A 17893-nucleotide genomic window follows, 5' to 3' on the forward strand; every position below is an offset into this window, starting at 1 on the left:
TTTTATCCTTTCTCTTGTTGCTTTGTTAAGTATTGTATCAGTCATCATGACAAAAAAAAAATGGTACAAAAGGATATTATAACATTAAAATGTAATGTAAACAACCATATCTCAAAATCATAAAGAGTTGAATAAGATCAAAAAGACAACAAAACTAATGTCTGAACCACTATCACAAACACCAATCAAGATTCAACACCCATAAACATAAGTTCAAAAAACCCTAAGCAACAATGGAAGGCTTAGAAGCAGATGAAAGCCTGGACCTCTTTTTGGCAAGACTCTCACTTCGCTTTTCCCTTTGCTCCTTGAGCCTGCTTGCAAGAAGCTTCTGGTAATCTGCAGCCTCTGATTTGGCCTTTGCAATCCTCTTCTTCTTGTCAGCAATTCTTGCCCTCTTTCTTTGCAGTGTCAATGGTGTCACCAACCTCTGTATCTTAGGAGCCTTGCTCACCTCCTTACCTGTTTCAAATTACCATTATACCCTCCAAACAATATACCCTTTTGCAAGAGACATGAAAACCAAAGGCTTACCAGCTTTGTTTGTGAAGGTTCTGCGATAGGTGTTGACATACTTCCTGACATCATCTTCTTTTGAGAGATTGAAAAGCTTGCGGATCTTTGATGCCCTTTTGGGTCCCCTCATCCTTGGCTTCTCAACATCGGTCAGTCCGGGCAGGTCGTTGTCACCCTTTTTCACAATCACCAAATTCAAGACAGACAGATCTTGGCTCACAATGCACCCACGCACAGACTTCCTCCTGCGTTCACCATTACGCCTTCCATATCCCCTGAAGCAAGGAGTACCTACATAGAGGAGAGGGGCAAAAGAGTCATTTACTTATTATCAATAAAAATTGACCAAAGTATATAAAGTTAAAGACTTTAACACAAACCTACCTCGGACAAGTAAAAGACGAACACGCCCTGGAGTCAACACTCCTTGCTTCATTGGGAAACCTTGTTTGTCACATCCTCCCATGATCTTGAAAACGTATCCCTTAAACTCCTGTTAATCAAAATAACAGTTAAGTTGAATATCTTATTGTTTTAATTAGATTTTAGTAATACAAGGCTATACCTCTCCAAGTGCATCTCCATTGACTTCCTGGGAGATCCTCTTGTCATAAAAAGCACGACTGTATATATTTTGTTAAAGCAATAAGTGTCAGCGGTCATCTCAATGATCAAAAGCCCATAACTTTGAAAGTATAGAAAGAATGAATGCAAGGAACTTAACACTGTAATCAAGTTTTTTTGTGAGAACAAAAGGTATAAATGTGTCCAGTTTTATTAAATACACATAGTGGAAACATAACAGAAATAACAGCTAGTATTCCAAATCAATGCTCAAAACCAGACAGCAATAGAAACTGTAAAAAATGAAATATCAATGCACACGAAAGATACCCAACTGCAATTCCTATTTCTTTTTCTTCTTTCCAAATTTGGATAAAGGGAACAGGTTTTTAACATAATCAAGCTAGATCATTGAAAATTGAGACTTGTTACATGTAGAGATAAAAGAGTTTCTTTTTGTAGATTGAAGGATCACTAAAACGTTCATGAAAACTATTTGCACGCTAAACCAATAATCTGTCATTTCTAAAGCTCGAACCAGAGATGTAACAAATACGACTATCTACAGAAGAATTAAGACAACGGGGTTAACATTCAACAGGATTGCTACGGATAAAACAGAACTACAATAATCAATGCCAGCAATTCTCTAGAAATAAGTTCAAATATCATTTTGTGAAATTGTAGGGAGTCTAAGAAAACAATTAAGAAATAAAAAAAAAACTTACAGCTTTTGGTCATCGTCAATTTCGAGCTTCTTCTGGCATCCAGTAGTTGGATTCGCGATGTTGAACTATAAAAATCAAAACTAGAATAAAAAACAACGAACCCATAATTACGAATGTGAGGAAAATAGGGTGGAAGAGATGAAAACCTTCATCTTCAGGCACTGCAGAGGCCACCGGGAAGAGAATGCGTAACAATGCTTACTGATTTAGGGTTTTTGGGGGTGATATGAAGGCCTGTTATATCCGATTCATAAAACATTTGTTTGGGCCATTGGGCTTTATTGTGAAGGTCAAGATTTTCAAGAATATATGAAGATACTTTTTGTTAATGGACTGTAATTCCTTTTCGGGTTTAATATAATCAAGTGTCAAGCTTCAAAAGTAAAGTTTTGGTGAAAATTGTAAATCGTGGGAGTGTGATAGAGTGGTATATTTGTATTGTCTGTTATTTTATTTTTTCAATATTAAGATTAAAAGTATTTTAAATATTATAATTTAAAATAATTGTCATTTTATTATATATATATATATGTTATTTTATTTTTTCAATATTAAGATTAAAAGTATTTTAAATATTATAATTTAAAATTATTGTCATTTTATTATTTATATATATATATATATATATATATATATATATAAATAAATATATATATATATATATATATATATATATATATATGATTAACATTTTCAATAGTTCTTTTAAGAGTTTATTTAATTTATATCCATCTTTCTAAAATGTTCAATAAACCTCATCTTCATTCGTTTTGGAAACCTATATAATACATTGATATAAAAAATTAAGAAATATTATCACTAGATATAATATTTAAATAATTAGAGATATTACAATAAATTATTTCAAAAAGAATATATATGATAAAAAAGAAGATTGAACATATCATACAATCTTTAAAATTTTATATTTCATAAATAAAATGTTATTAAATATTTAATAAAAATAATTAGTTATTAAAAAATAATAAATATTTAAACTAAAATATAATTAAGAAATAAAATAAAGATTTAAAAAGAAAAATTTAAATGTATAAAATGGAGAATATATATATATATATATATATATATATATATATATATATATATATATATATATATATATATATATAATGGTCAGCAGAAAAACAAAACAACCCTATGGTTAAATAGCATTTAATGGTCAATAAAATGTAAGTATATAACTATCTAAAAAACTCTAATTTGTAATAAGTTTATTGATAATAATTGTAAGTATAAGTTTCAGGCTATAAATTTTTATTATCAATAAAAAAGTATAAGCATATTATTGTTTTCATTTTTTGTTATTATTGGTAAATTTATAACATATTATCTTTATTTTTTCTTTAAAATATCACAAATTTAAAAATACGCTGAGTTACACCAACTTTTAAATTATTTTTTCTTTGAAGTTTTGAAAATTTACGAGCCCGATTTACAATTTACGTTTTTGAATAAAAAGATTACCTAAACAATCAAATTAACAAATTAATTTTCTTTATTATGACATTCACATTAATAAAATGTCATTTGTAATTTTCATTGTGCGTCCCTTTTTAACCTCATATATGTTAGACATATTTTCAAATGTTAGATTAATGATATAACGTTAGTGGACATTTTAGGAACCACTACCTTTATATATCCCTATTTAAATCAAAATAACACATATAAACAAAAATGTTTGTTTTTATTGGAAATTGTTCCTTACAGGGTAAATTACACGAATCGTCCATGTGGTTTTGGGTAGTCTGCGTGTTTTGTCCCTATAAATAATTTTTAACTTGGACCATCCCTATAAATTTTTTTATTGCGCGTTTGGTCCCTAGTCGATGTAAAAAGAGAGTTATACCCCTTTTCATTTTATTTTTCATTTTATTTTTGTCATGTGTTATTTTTATAATAAAGATAATGTAAATGGGCCCACTCCTACCCCTTACTCTTTTTCTCCTCCCCCATCTTCTTCCTAAACATCGATCTGCTATCTGTTCTTCATCACTCGGTTCTTCGCCCACCGACAGATCCTTCTACAACTATTCCCTGAGAACCACCAACAATTGGTACACAAAATCAACAAGCATGTTGCTGCTCCACATCCGATTCACCCATATCTAAAGAGGAATCGCCCCTTCCTGAACAGTATCAATGAGAATTCATGTATAATCTTTCAATTTTGCTTTTTAGAGTCTCGATCTCCTATGATTTTGAGATCCACCGCCTCTCTTTCCCTTTCCTTTTTATCAATTCTGAATTTCAGTTTTGGTTTCCCCTTCATCGATTTAGAACTTTTTGGAGGTTTGTTCGATTGGTGGGAGATCGTTAGGTTTGTGTTTTAACAGACATGAGATTGTTAGGTTTGTTTAACATGTTTAAACGAAATCGTTTTAACAGATTTGAATTGAAATTTTTGTACATTTTCTAGAAATCGTCAATTGTTTAATCGAAGATATGGATGAAACTCTTGCTATGATATCGTCCCATGATGATGTGTTAACAACAAAGGAAGATGAAGGGCCTAAGTTTGGTCATGGTGGGTTTCATCGTTGACTGTAAATAGCGATTCAAGCGAAGTTACATTTGAAATCTTCGTTTTTTGCATCTAAAATATTCAAAAGTATGGGGGTATTATTGTTTCATCTGGTTCATTATGTGTGTGAAAGATCTTTTGTTAAAGTTACAGATATGGAGGTGGTGACGAGTTTTCACAGGTTGTTTGGTGATGGAGCTTTGACGATTGAAGAGGAGAAGAAGACGAAGTCTGTACATTGATGATAGAGATAGGAGAAGGTTATTTTTGAGCGATGGCTTCGATTGAATCGACATATAGTTCTATTTACCCTTATGAGTTGTAATCGAAGGAGAGGGAGATGCAACTGTTTACTAAAAGGGAGGGGGAGGAAGGGTGGGTGGTGGTGGCGGGAGAGGATATCGGTGATTGAAGAGAAGAAGAAGAAGCGGGATGTATACATCAGCAATAGAGAAAGCATAATGGGTTGGCCCACATAGATTTTTTTTATTTAAAATCTTTTTTATAATAAGATAATAATAAACAATAAAATAAGAAAGGGTATAAATGTCATTTCATGTCTTCTAGGGACCAACCTCGAAACAAAAACAAATTATAAGGACGGTCCGAGTTAAAAATTCTTTGTAGGGACCAAGCATGCAGACTACCCAAAAACATAGGGACCATTCGTGTAATTTACCCTTCCTTGCATGCATACATATAGGGTGTGTTCGGCACGGAGCATTTAGGAGCGTTTGAGAGCTTCTAGCTTCTAGCGTTTGACAAAACGCTCCGTTTTGAACAGAAAGTATTGTTTGGCACTACAAGCTTCTAGCGTTTAGTTTAAACAAAACGCTCCAAATCCAAAAGCTACTTCATGTAGCATTTAACAAAACGCTACAAGCTACAAGCTACCCGCTACAAGCTACTCGCTACCAGCTAGTTTTGCCGAACACTCCCATAAGCTTGTGTACATAATTTAATTTGTTCATGCAACTCTTGACTTTTAAGAGGCAAGTGAACTCTAATTTTCACGTGTTTCCATAAGTGTGACAAATGTTAGATATATGTAGACATCTCTCATTGGACATGCCATATTATTGTTCTTAACAGTGCGTTAATTTGTCTCATTCTTATAAGAACATGGTTATATATAATCATTGAGGTCTTGTTCAACTACAACTTACTATTGATCTTGACATTCAAGTCTCTATGTTATTCTTAGTTCTATATGAAATTTGGAGCTCTCCAAATAATCATATTCTCAAACTAAGGGCATAACATATCATTTATGGTAGACTTATCTACTTACATTATCCAATATGGTATTAATGACATGTTACATTTGTGTTACCGTCCGAAGAAGGTCATACATCTTGAAATATTTTTGGATCTAATGATTGAACGTTGTTTAGACAAATGCCTATATCAATGTTTATCAACCATAAACCTTAATTCTAGCACTTAGGTGCCTGCATAATCTCGTTAAAATAATGTATTTTGGGAAGAATGTGTTGATAATATACACCTTTGAGATAACAAAAGATTTGTATGATCTATATCTCATATTAATTTGGGATAACCTACAATGCTTCCGCTAGCTCTCATTTCTACCACTTTGGATTCTTCTTTGTAGGTTTTGTGGAAATCCAATGTTAGTATTGTTTTAGTACTTTTATTTTGAACAAGTTTTCATCATCTAATTTATTCAACATTAGTATCCATATAAGTATTTTCAAGTGTTTTTTTCTTTTACATCGTTTCATCATTTTTGTTGGAAACACCCAAAACTTTTTAGCCTGTCATTTCTTCATTAAAAAAAATGTTAAAAGGTTCAAACAACAAAGAACTTCTACAATACCGAAAAAAAAATAAAAAAAAAGTTAAACTTGATATTAGGTAGAAGTAAAGGGACCATTTATCAAGTTTCGTCTTTATTCTATTCGACCCGTTTGAGCTGAAATTGGAGCAGTTACTTGGGCTGCCGACGATGGACTCAATCTGCTAGACTGATTACTCCACCGACATCGGCCTTTCAGACGTCGAGAAAAGCACTTCCTTGACGAAACACACCACAGTCACTTTGTTCCCCTAAATCGGAGCCGGTAATCTACATTCTTCCCCTTCTTCTCTAGATTCACTCCGGGAAATCAGCAATGAACGTCGACGAGGGAAGAGCCAGCAGATTCGGCACTACGATCCACATAACAGCCCTCGACGGGATCGTCAATGTGAACTCATTATTCACTCTGGCGGTTTTCATCGGGTTAGCTTGGCAACCCACCGATCCAAGCAATAGTCTCATCGTTGACCCAAAATGCGTGGCTGGCCCAAAGATAGCCGAGGACCTCATCTGCTTCCATGTCTACTCCTTCAGCTCCTTCCTCTTCTCCAGCCTTGTTGCTTTGAGCCTCAAACAAGCCATCCGGATCGCCAAAACCTCGTGCGAGACTCGCCACCTAATGATCTTCAGTTTTGACATGTGTCATATTAACAAGAACGCTCTCCGGGTCGGGTATTTAATTTCTGCTGTGGGTTCGGTTTGTGGGTGTGGATTCTTGATGATGGCTCTTGTCAATGTGGCTCAGATCAAGCTTGGGACTTTAGGGTGTGGGAGTTCGCATACTTATGCTGCTGTAATTCCTCTTCTGACTTTTGTTCCTTTGGGGCTTTTGACATATGTTTTCTTTGTCTTGTTTGCTTTCACTCGTTAAATCATATAATTTGACATTTGAATGGTTATAACTTATAATTATGTTTGAATTTTAATTTTTTATATTACATGTTTTTGTTGCAATCTTGGAGACCCAAACTGAGATCATGCTTTGTCACTATTACGACATCTGGCATTCAGTTTGCTTTCGGTGATAAATTAATCATACAAGTTCTTAGTGATATGGGTTGGTGAGTTGGGGTTTTTTCGAAATAACATGTCGACTCTCTTGCTTAGAATGACACCTGTTTAGTGAAACAACACTGTTCTTCTTGCTGAATGATTGTTCTAACATAATGGACTCTAATATTTAGTTCAATTTTAATTGATGTTAGTGTAGTGGTGCAACAAAAAAAATCATGAGTTCTTGATGGTGTTTCCTCCATTAATTAAAGATAGTGTAAACTACGTGTAAGCAACTTTAAAAACCAGTATAAAATCCTATGAATCCTACCAGTGATTCCTGCATTCTGCTAGAGAATAGAGATACAAAAAACTTAAAACAGAAGATGGAAGCTTCAATGAAAAACATCTGCTTGTTGGGTTTTGTTGTGGCTCTTGTGATTGCTGGTTTTGGTGAAGTAAACGGAGCAGGTGAGTGTGGGAGAGCAAACCCTGATATGGAAGCTTTCAAGCTTGCACCATGTGCATCAGCTGCACAAGATGAGAACGCGTCTGTTTCTTCCAGTTGCTGTGCTCAGGTGAAGAAGCTAGGGCAAAACCCTAAATGCCTCTGCGCAGTTATGCTGTCTAATACTGCCAAAAGTTCAGGAATCAAACCTGAAATTGCCATGACCATTCCAAAACGATGCAATATTGCTGATCGTCCTGTTGGTTATCAATGTGGAGGTTGCTTAATTTCCTTCATTTTACTCGTTTTACTTTTACAGTTTTACAGTTTTACTAATTGACTAACCTATTTGATCTTTCATTAGTTTGACATAGTTGTACGTTGTGCTATGCAGCTTATACGTTGCCTTGAAAGCTTGAAGAATGAAACTCTACTGGTTTTCATGGAAGTTAATGTGATGTTTGAAACATGTACCAGTGAGTTTGAAGTGTGTCTTGGCTAGTTCTTTGTAGCTAAGGGTTTCTTCTCATGTGTTTAGTAAATAAATTACTGGTAGTTTGATTGTGATTTGAATAACTTCCATGTTCTTGTTTTTCTTTTTCTTGTGTTGACCTTTTATTTGGTCAACAGTTGTGTAACTTAAAAAGCCAATGCAATTTGGTGTTTTGATTAGGCATGTTTTGATACTTTAAGATTGTGGAATCTGGTTCTTGACAGCTATTTAAGTTGACTAGTTCCAGTTAAAAGAAGATACCATGCTCTGTTCCAAAAAATAAAAGAAGATACCATGCTAGATAGTTCATCTTATGGCACATCATGATCATGCATGCCAATGTTATATATTCAAGCCCAACAAAGACTGGTGTTGGTGGGGTCTATTGATTATTGCAGCATGAAAATGAAATTGATTGATATAAAAATCATACATGATCATGTAGATTCCATTGATCAAGTTTAAAATTTACTTGAAGGAAGGTTTGACTTTGTTTCACTTGAAGATGCCATTGACTAAGATACTTTTAAGTATATATGTCTAGTTATGATAATTCAGTGCAATCCTTTTAGTCTTTATGACCACCATTCCACCAATGACCAATGCATAATTTGGCTTTTAATCCACTGTTGACATTCAATTAATTAAACCCACAAGCATAGTTGCTAAGTTGGCCTTTAATGGATTTGGATCGATAGCCATTGAACTGTTCGATAGGAAAACACAATCTTATTTATTTATTTATTTACTTTTTAAAAAAAAATGTTTTATTAAATTTTGTAGAGTTCAATGAATTTCATAATTATATAAAGTTGTATAAAAAGAAAACCATTGATATGTCAATCCGTTAAATTTGATAAAGTTGGATACATCCTAGATGCCTTTTATTAGGCATACGACTTAGGGACTGTTTGATAAGTGTTGATTGAAGCACATCTAACTCGTATCAGACCCAATAAGAAATATATTAGAGACTATCTGCGAGTCAGACCGACCTCTTATAAGACACAATAGAAAACATATCAAACAACCCTTTGGTTTACTCGGCTTATAGGTTAATTTTTGAACCACCATATAAGTATTGCATCCCTCTTTTTGGCTTGATCATCATTTGCTTTTATAAATAGTTAACAAATATCCAATTTAACACTTCTTTTGAATTTCTTTGAATTCTTTTGTGATTTATAACCATTTAATCATATTGATCCATCATCATTTAAACCTGATTGGTGACTTATCGCTGTGGCCGGCAAGTCTTGATCGCCATTAATATAAAAAGTCTTTTTTCTTAATTTTCCTGAACGAAAACATTCGGAAAACGAAATCTTTTTAAGATTTAATCATTGAAAATTCAACGATGATAAAAGTTAAACTGATGTGAAAAATCCTTAGGAACTAACGATCAAAAGGTGTAGTCGAATATATCTTTGGAATAATCAACCTTAAGTTTTCTAGCAATATTTTTTGTTGTTCACGATGGTTCTTTTTGTTGTTGCCTATACTGTGGATTTAATGAAAGGAAAAAAGATTACATGCGTCACTGATGATGGTTCTTTTTGTTGTTGCCTATATTGTTGTTCATATGATTGCCAATTCCCTTGAAAGCTATAGTTTTAGCATGGCTATCACGATTCCTTTCAGAAACGCATTATTTTACTGGTTGAAACTCTTTATGTTTGTTGTGTATACCATTTTCTACCATGAATGGAAAACAAACCATGACGAGAAGGAAGGGAAAGACTTTTATATTCCGATTGCTGTTGGTTAAGCTTAGAGGATCCACAATGATGAGTTCAATGAGAGAGTTGAATGAGATAACAAGTCTAGTTATCATTGTGAGATGACACATTGACATTCAATAAATTTGAAGTTCATCGGAAAAAAGGAAAGTTTTTAATTCTTAAATAAACACTATAAATTAACTTTTGTAAATTTTTATTGAACTTTATAGAGTTCAATAGGACGAAAAATGGTAGAGTTGTATGAAATGTAGAAAAATGATGTAGTAATCCATTGAACTCAATGGAGTTCAATGCATTGTGGATGCCTTTAACATCAATATTTTTTTACCACTTTGCCACAATGTAGTAGTAAATAAAGATCAGCCTATTTCGATCTTGTATAAAAATGAACGGTAATATATATTTTTACCGATAATTCTCCTTATTCACCAGAAATGGAAAAATTAAGAAATCATGATTTTAGCTCTAATTGTAGTTTAAAATCCAACGCCGAAATGGAACGAAGGGACATAAATCAAAGGGGTATTTATTTATTTATTTTTTCAATGGAAGAGAAAAAAAAAGAGAAGGCACATAATCTCATCCGTCCAACGGCTTAGGAAGATAAGGGTGTAAATAACATTTTACATTCACTATTCATCTTTATAACTCAAGAACACAATCAATTATTTATACTTATCTTCTATTTCCTTCCATCCCATTCCCCTCCCTTCCTCCCTTCCATCTCCTTTCTCTCATAAAAAACTTAAGAACAAGATGTAAAACTTCTAAATCTTTAATTTCCTTTGTAAATAGGTTAATGCCATTGAGGGTAACTAGGGCATCTACAATTCACTGAACTTTATAGAATTCAATGGATTGACACGTTATCATTTAACTTTCACATAATTCTATTAATTTTTTCCTTATAATGTATTGAACCTTACAAAAATATAACAAAACAATTATTTTAAATTTAAAAGTGTTTCATTTTCCCCATTGAAGAGTTCAATATCTACTAAACTTCATATCATTTAACGCTAACATGGCATATGGTTGAGTTTAATCCATGAAATGACAATTAAACACTCCAATACTCCATCTTATTCAACTTCTACATTAAGTTATGCATTTTGGATGCTCTAACAATCTATTTTTTGTATTTTAGGTTAATGAAGATTTATCTACGCACTCTAACATCTTAAATAAAGTATTTTTGTTTCAAATTTATTATATTTTTTTATCAGTCATAGCCTTTCAAATTGATTTGGTGTATGTTCAAAAACGAGCTTTTGATAGATTTTAGAAGCTTTTAGTTTTTAGATATTAAGGAAATAATCGAATTAAAGAAAAAACTTCGTTCAAGAATACAAACTAAGAACATTTATTCTAAACAAAAACTACTCAAAGTAGTTTTTGAGAGCTTTTAGAACATATTTTCTTTTTTCTTTTATGCTTAATGACATTTTACATATTTCAAAATCTTACATCTACTTTTTTCGAACACATCTATACAAAGCTACAAATTTCAGCTTCTAGGTACCGGCTAGTTTTGCCAAACACAAAATTGGTTTCCATGTGGCATTGCAATGGAATCCATGCTTTTCCTATATATATATATATATATATATATATATATATATATATATATATATATATATATATATATATATATATATTATAGTTAGGTCAATTTAATTAAAATAGGAATAACTATAACACCTGTTTTCCAAGATTGATTGATCCGGGGTGTTAATGAGTCAAAAGTTTGATGTTTGGATGCGAAAGGAGGTACCCCAGATGCAATTGGATTCAAATGAGAGTGTTGGCTGCGAAATGGGGTACCTTATATGAGATTGGATGTGAATGAGAGTGTTGGATGCGAAAGGAGGTACCCCAGATGCGATTAGATGCGAATGAGAGTGTTAGATGTGTAAGGAGGTACCCCGAATGCCATGCAGATGAGAGTGTTGGATGCGAATGAGAGTGTTTGGGAAGTGGGTATTTAATGAGCTACGTTGGGTGTACATAGAGTACGCAGGGCATAGAGCCGCAACATTTAAACCCTAATTTTTAGGATTTAGAACCTATTTAAAGGACCTTAAGTCCTTGAGGTCTTCCTTATCTTCAGCCTCCACGTTGATGTGTGTAAACCAAGAGGGCCGATTTCAAGAAGTTTGTGACTATTCTCTCAAGTTTCCAAGTTTGTGGTGATTTGTGACTTCCATTTGATGCATCCACATTATTGGTGCTAGGCTCTCAAACTCCAAGCAATCAACTACTACTACAAGGTAAGTAATTCTACTAGTTTTATTTGATTCAAGTATCCCATGTCATGCTAGTTAGGATAAGAACCTTGGAAAAATAATTATTTGCATGTATCTTAGTCAAACATAGATCCAAGGTTTCTAGGGTTGCATGTACACCATAGGAGTGTTAGAATGCTCAAAACCCATCAGTGGTATCAAAGCCTGGTTTGTTTATTTGATACTTGATGCAAAAAAAACCTGAAAAAAATCGAAGTTTTGTTCAAAAGCTCGTATCAAAATTTCAAGTTTTGTATATGTACTTACGATTCTTGAAATTTTTGATATGAATATTCATAAACATATGAGTTTAGAAGATCATAGAAATTATGTGCTAATAATTGATTAGATTAATTCTTGATCTTTATGTGTTTTAATGGAGTCCATAACTAGTTCTTAAGTTATGGATAACCAAAAGTCACATTTATAAATAACCATTAAAAGAACACATAGGTTACAAAAAATGAAGAGTCTTCATTTTTAATAACCATTAACTCATAAGTTATGAGAAATGAAAAGTTTTGAAAGTTTACAAAACTTGCCCTCAAGTTTTGGAACATGTAAAGTCATATTAAAAACTTTAGTTCCAACCCCTAGAATTTTAAAAGTTAAAATTCAACCCTTATACTTTATAATATTATAATTTTAATAATATTTATATATGTATAAGATCAAGTCGTCTTACCGCTAATACGCCTCATTCACGAAGCCGGTCTATAAGGGGGGTATAAGGTTGTTGCCTATAAAATGGCAACTTAATGGGTGTCCACTCTCACCCACCGCTTCCTTGATCGGTGGAGGGTCGTTAGCCGAACGGGTAGGACAAGGACTTATAAATTCTCATTAAAAGTATAATGATAATACTAAAGTAACTAAACTTTATTGAATTCCCAATCTTAGTTATTTTAGGAAAATGTGAATAAGGTGCTAATCCGTGAAATTACACTTTACACTTTGTTTAAGTCGTTAGTGGAGCGTGTGTGGTTAACCGGCACACTAACTTGAACTTAACAAGGTAGGTAAAGGGTGACTTAATGTTTATCATAGTATCGATGGAGCGTGTGTGGTTAACCGGCACATCGATTGAGGGGTAATACATTAAGGGTACCAAGTAATTTGCATGGTTACTTCACACCTTGTTTTGTGATCCTCGGCATCCCAGTCACAAAACTTGAAGGGCACACTCGAGATTGAAACATGCCATTGAAGAAAGTTCAATGAATCTCAAAGAATCTAGGAGTTTCTAAACCAATTAAAACCTAATTAAATATTTCGTTTTTCATGGTGGAAATTGGTGAATCGTCATTCACCTACCTTCAAATATCTTATAGCTTAGATTACGGCATCCCTCTTCTAAGTTATAAAATATTGTGTAGGGTCCTAGCCTTAATATTACATTTGGGTGTTTTGTTAAGGACTATCTCTATATCTAATCTAATCTATTCCCTCTTCTTTTCAGATGTCTTCCAATAACAATGCTTCTGGCTCAAACCCTACTAGCTCCTTCTCTCTCATGAATCTTTATGGGAGAGTCATCTTTGATGGGTCCAACTTTACAGATTGGATCAGAAACATTAGGATGGTCACTCGGTATGAGAACAAAGAATATGTTCTCGACAAGGAGCTGAAGGTACCCGAGCCAACTGCTACTCCTAAAGAGCTTGCTGAATATGAGGTACATGAAAGAGATGCTACAAAAGTGGCATGCATCATGTGTTGGATAAGGTGTCTAAGTCCATAACTATTTCTGGTATGTACTTGACCCGACCCGACATGGTCCATTTGGGTTGCATGGCACCATGCAATTGGATAAACTAAAATGAGAGAAATAACACTTATGGTTTATTAATATATTATAAGTTCTAATATATTAATAATATTATTTAATTAGTTTGATCAAGAATTAATTTAGAATTAATTAAGTGATCAAAAGATAACTAATTAAATATATGGGTAGATTATGTAAATCTTCCATATCTTATATAGTGGGCTAAGAGGCTCCATGGATTATCAAGTTGGGTTCCACCCATAGGATGCTCCATGGATGCTCCATGGGAGTTACAAACCCATGGGTCATGGAAATGAAGAGTCATGACACATTAGGGTTTACATGGTGTAACCCTAGATGTGTCAACACTATATAAGAAACTCATTCTCCACCAAAATAGGCTACACTAAGAAACAAGAGGGCTAGAGCCGATTTTGCAAGTGTAAGATTCTCTCAAAGTTTACTCCTTTGCATTTGGTGTTGTGTGAAGCATTTGAGGCATCACACTTGGGGTGCTAGGCTCACAAGGTTTCAAGGATCATAATCAACAACAAGGTAAGTTATTCTATCTTTCATTCAAGTTAAAAATGTTCCCCATGTATGCTAGATAGGAATATAACCTTGGAATTCAACTTTGCATGATTATTAGACAAACATAGATCCAAGGTTATTAGGGTTGCATGTACACTTAGGAAGTGTTAGAATGCTCAAAACCCATCATCATGATGGCCACCATGACAGCCGAGCTCCAAAAGTCCTATTAGGACTATTATCCTTTTGAGATGCACCAGGACTTGATGGACCGCTACCATCAAAGTGCTCGTCAAGAGCGATATGAAATAATCTCCTCCATGATAACAACCCGAATGAAGGATGGTGAACCCATCACGGGCCACATGCAGAAAATGCAAAGGTATGTGGACCGTTTACTGAAGCTGAATGTGAACTTCCCTGAGGAGTTAGCAATAGACAACATTTTGCACTCCTTGCCATCGTGTTATGATCAATTCCGCATGACATATCACATGAACAAGGAAGAAGTCACCCTCAGAAAACTTCAAGGACTCTTGAAGACCGCCGAAAGTGGTCTAAAGGGTAAGTCGGTTGTTACTATTCCTATTCCTACTCCAACTGCGGCCAATGTCTTGGCAATCGGGCATGACAAAGGGAAGAAGAGAAAGAACCCTTCTAAGGGTACCAAGGGTAAGACCCTTGAAGGCTCCTCTTCAAGCAAAACCAAGAAAGGTTTTGTCACTCCTTCTGCTAACCCTAATGAGGCTGAATGCTTCTATTGCCATGAAAAGTCGCACTGGAAGCGAAACTGCCTAAAGTACCAGCAAGATTTGAAGAATGGGAAAGTAAAACCCAACCATGCAGGTATATACACTATATTGTCTAATAACTCACCTCATTCTAAGTCTTGGGTCCTTGATACAGGTTGTGGTATTCACATATGTTGTAATTTGCAGGGACTAAAAAGAAGTGAGAATGTGGAGCAGGGAAAGATAAACTTGATCATGGGAAACAGGAAAGCTTCACCTGTCACCAAGATAGGAGTTTATTCCTTAGTGCTAAATAGTGGGTTTACATTAGATTTGAATAAATGTTATTATTCGCCAGAAATGGCAAGAAATGTTATTTCCTTTCATGCATTGTATAAACAAGGTTTTACCTTTTATTTTGATAATAATAATGGTAGTATTGATGCTTTCTTTAATAATGTTCTTTATTTTAAAGCATTACCTTGTGATGGCGTGTATGAAACTGTATCTGTTGTAGATATTCTAGGAAATAATGTATTGTGTATTAACTCTTCCACTAGCTTAGATAAAGCATCCTTATGGCATTGTCGTCTTGGACATGTAAGCAAGAAACGCATAGGCCAACTCCAAAAGGATGGAGTCTTGGAGTAATTTGACCTAAAGTCAGATGATAGTTGTGAATCTTGTTTGCTTGGTAAAATGACAAAGTCACCTTTTACTGGCACTTGTGCTAGGGGTGAAGGTTTGTTGGACCTCATACACACGAATGTGTGTGGACCCTTCAGAACCGCCACAAGAGATGCTAATCGGTTCTATGTGACTTTTACTGATGATTTTAGTAGATATGGATATGTCTACCTAATCAAGCATAAGTCAGAAACCTTTGAGAAATTCAAAGAGTTTAAGCAAGAAGTGGAGAATCAGTTGGGCAGGAACATTAAGATGCTTCGATCCGATCGTGGTGGTGAGTATCTTAGTACTGAGTTCCTTGACTATCTTAAGGAATGTGGGATTGTCTCACAATTGACACCTCCTAGGACACCACAGTTGAATGGTGTAGCTGAGAGGCGCAATCGGACCTTGTTGGACATGGTTCGTTCCATGATGAGTCGAGCTTCGCTACCAATCTCATTTTGGGGGTATGCCTTAGAGACTGCCGCCCATATCCTTAATCTAGTCCCTACAAAGAAGGTTGCCAAAACACCTCACGAGGTGTGGACTGGAAAAGTTCCCAATCTAGACCACATCAAGATTTGGGGTTGCGAGGCTTTCGTGAGACGCGAGACTCACGATAAGCTCGAACCCCGAAGCGAAAGGTGTATTTTCATCGGCTACCCACAGAAATCCTTTGGTTACATCTTCTACAGACCCAGTGATAATGTGGTCTTTGTAGCAAGAAGAGGATTCTTTCGAGAGAGAGAATTCATGAGCCAAGGAGACAGTGGGAGGCAAATTAACCTTGAGGAAATTCAAGAGTCAAGTGGTGAAGGAACCTCAAACCCTAGCCCTCAACCTGAGGAGGAAACTCCTGTTGAGCCGACTGAAGAATCTATACCTCTGAGGCGTTCCACCAGAGTTAGGAATGCACCTGAGCATTATTATGGTTTTCATATTACTGCAGAAGGTGAGACACTTATCAGTGATAACACACTGGTAAATCTGGATGAGCCTAACAGCTACACGGAAGCCATGGCAGGCCCTGAGGCTGCTAAATGGAAAGAGGCTATGGATAGCGAGATATAGTCCATGTATGACAATCAAGTTTGGAACTTGGTTGACAATGTACCTGATCGTAAGATAGTTGGGTGCAAATGGATCTTCAAGAAGAAGACCGACATGGATGGTAATGTACACACTTATAAGGCACGACTGGTTGCAAAGGGTTATTCTCAAACTCCGGGAGTTGATTATGATAAGACCTTTTCACCAGTGGCCAAGATTAAGTCTATTAGGGTTCTGTTAGCCATTGCTGCATTTCATGATTATGAAATATGGCAAATGGATGTCAAAACCGCTTTCCTTAATGGAAACTTGGCTGAAGATGTTTACATGGTTCAGCCAGAGGGTTTTGTCAGTACAGAGTACCCCGATTAGAGTGTGTAAGCTCGAGAAATCCATTTATGGATTAAAACAGGCACCTGGCAGATGGAATCTTTGCTTTGATGAGAAAGTCAAAGAATTTGGCTTTTAAAGGAGTGAAGATGAATCTTGTGTCTATATCAAGGCTAGTGGGAGTATAGTCAGCTTTTTGGTACTGTATGTGGATGACATACTACTCATAGGAAATGACATCCCAACCCTGCAGGAAGTAAAGTCCTGGCTTAGGAAGTGTTTCGCTATGAAGGACCTTGGAGAAGCTGCCTATATCCTAGGGATAAGGATTTTGAGAAACGGGAGTAAAAGACTAATTGGACTTAGTCAAAGCACCTATGTGGACAAAGTGTTGAAAAGGTTCAACATGCATAACTCCAAGAAAGGAGAGTTACCCATCCAGAGTAACGCCAGATTGAGTAAGACACAAAGCCCTAGTACTGAGGCTGAGATAGCAGAAATGAGTCGAATACCTTATGCTTCAGCTGTAGGATCGATCATCTATGCTATGACGTGTACTCGACCTGATGTAGCCTTTGCTTTGAGCATGGTTAGAAGGTATCAGGGGAACCCTGGCAAGGCACACTGGACTGCGGTAAAGAATATCCTCAAGTACCTACGGAGGACTAAGGACTG

General features: G+C 35.0%; 3 protein-coding genes across 3 annotated transcripts; 2 read left to right on the plus strand and 1 right to left on the minus strand.

Moving 5' to 3' along the window:
• Positions 1-61: 61 nt before the first annotated feature.
• LOC145161240 (small ribosomal subunit protein eS6-like) lies at positions 62-2070 on the minus strand. The gene is made up of 6 exons (XM_079080737.1): positions 1955-2070; positions 1809-1873; positions 1082-1139; positions 901-1009; positions 535-807; positions 62-462 (listed from the first exon to the last, which is right to left on the minus strand). The coding sequence occupies exons 1-6, from the start codon at positions 1958-1960 to the stop codon at positions 224-226; spliced, it is 750 nt and encodes a 249-aa protein (XP_078936863.1). The 5' UTR covers positions 1961-2070; the 3' UTR covers positions 62-223.
• A 4209-nt stretch (positions 2071-6279) lies between these two features.
• MEE60 (maternal effect embryo arrest 60) lies at positions 6280-7129 on the plus strand. The gene has a single exon (XM_079080740.1). It carries the CDS (start codon positions 6489-6491, stop codon positions 7044-7046), a length of 558 nt encoding a protein of 185 aa, XP_078936866.1. The 5' UTR covers positions 6280-6488; the 3' UTR covers positions 7047-7129.
• A 362-nt stretch (positions 7130-7491) lies between these two features.
• LOC145161245 (uncharacterized) lies at positions 7492-8288 on the plus strand. Its single transcript, XM_079080741.1, has 2 exons — positions 7492-7894; positions 8011-8288. Exons 1-2 carry the CDS (start codon positions 7555-7557, stop codon positions 8025-8027), a joined length of 357 nt encoding a protein of 118 aa, XP_078936867.1. The 5' UTR covers positions 7492-7554; the 3' UTR covers positions 8028-8288.
• Positions 8289-17893: the final 9605 nt, after the last annotated feature.

Source organism: Lactuca virosa, chromosome 2 (genome assembly GCF_052849685.1).
Source record: "Lactuca virosa cultivar CGN04683 chromosome 2, Lactuca_virosa_CGN04683_v6, whole genome shotgun sequence".
NCBI lineage: Eukaryota > Viridiplantae > Streptophyta > Magnoliopsida > Asterales > Asteraceae > Lactuca > Lactuca virosa.

Excerpts from the sequence above, each read along its gene's own strand:
- LOC145161240 (XM_079080737.1), bottom strand. Across the intron at positions 1,010-1,081 it reads ATGGAGATGCACTTGGAGAG|GAGTTTAAGGGATACGTTTT; the intron begins GTATAGCCTTGT and ends TTTGATTAACAG. Across the intron at positions 463-534 it reads AACCTTCACAAACAAAGCTG|GTAAGGAGGTGAGCAAGGCT; the intron begins GTAAGCCTTTGG and ends AATTTGAAACAG.
- MEE60 (XM_079080740.1), top strand. The coding sequence starts at position 6,489 with ATGAACGTCGACGAGGGAAGAGCCAGCAGATTCGGCACTACGATCCAC.
- LOC145161245 (XM_079080741.1), top strand. The coding sequence starts at position 7,555 with ATGGAAGCTTCAATGAAAAACATCTGCTTGTTGGGTTTTGTTGTGGCT.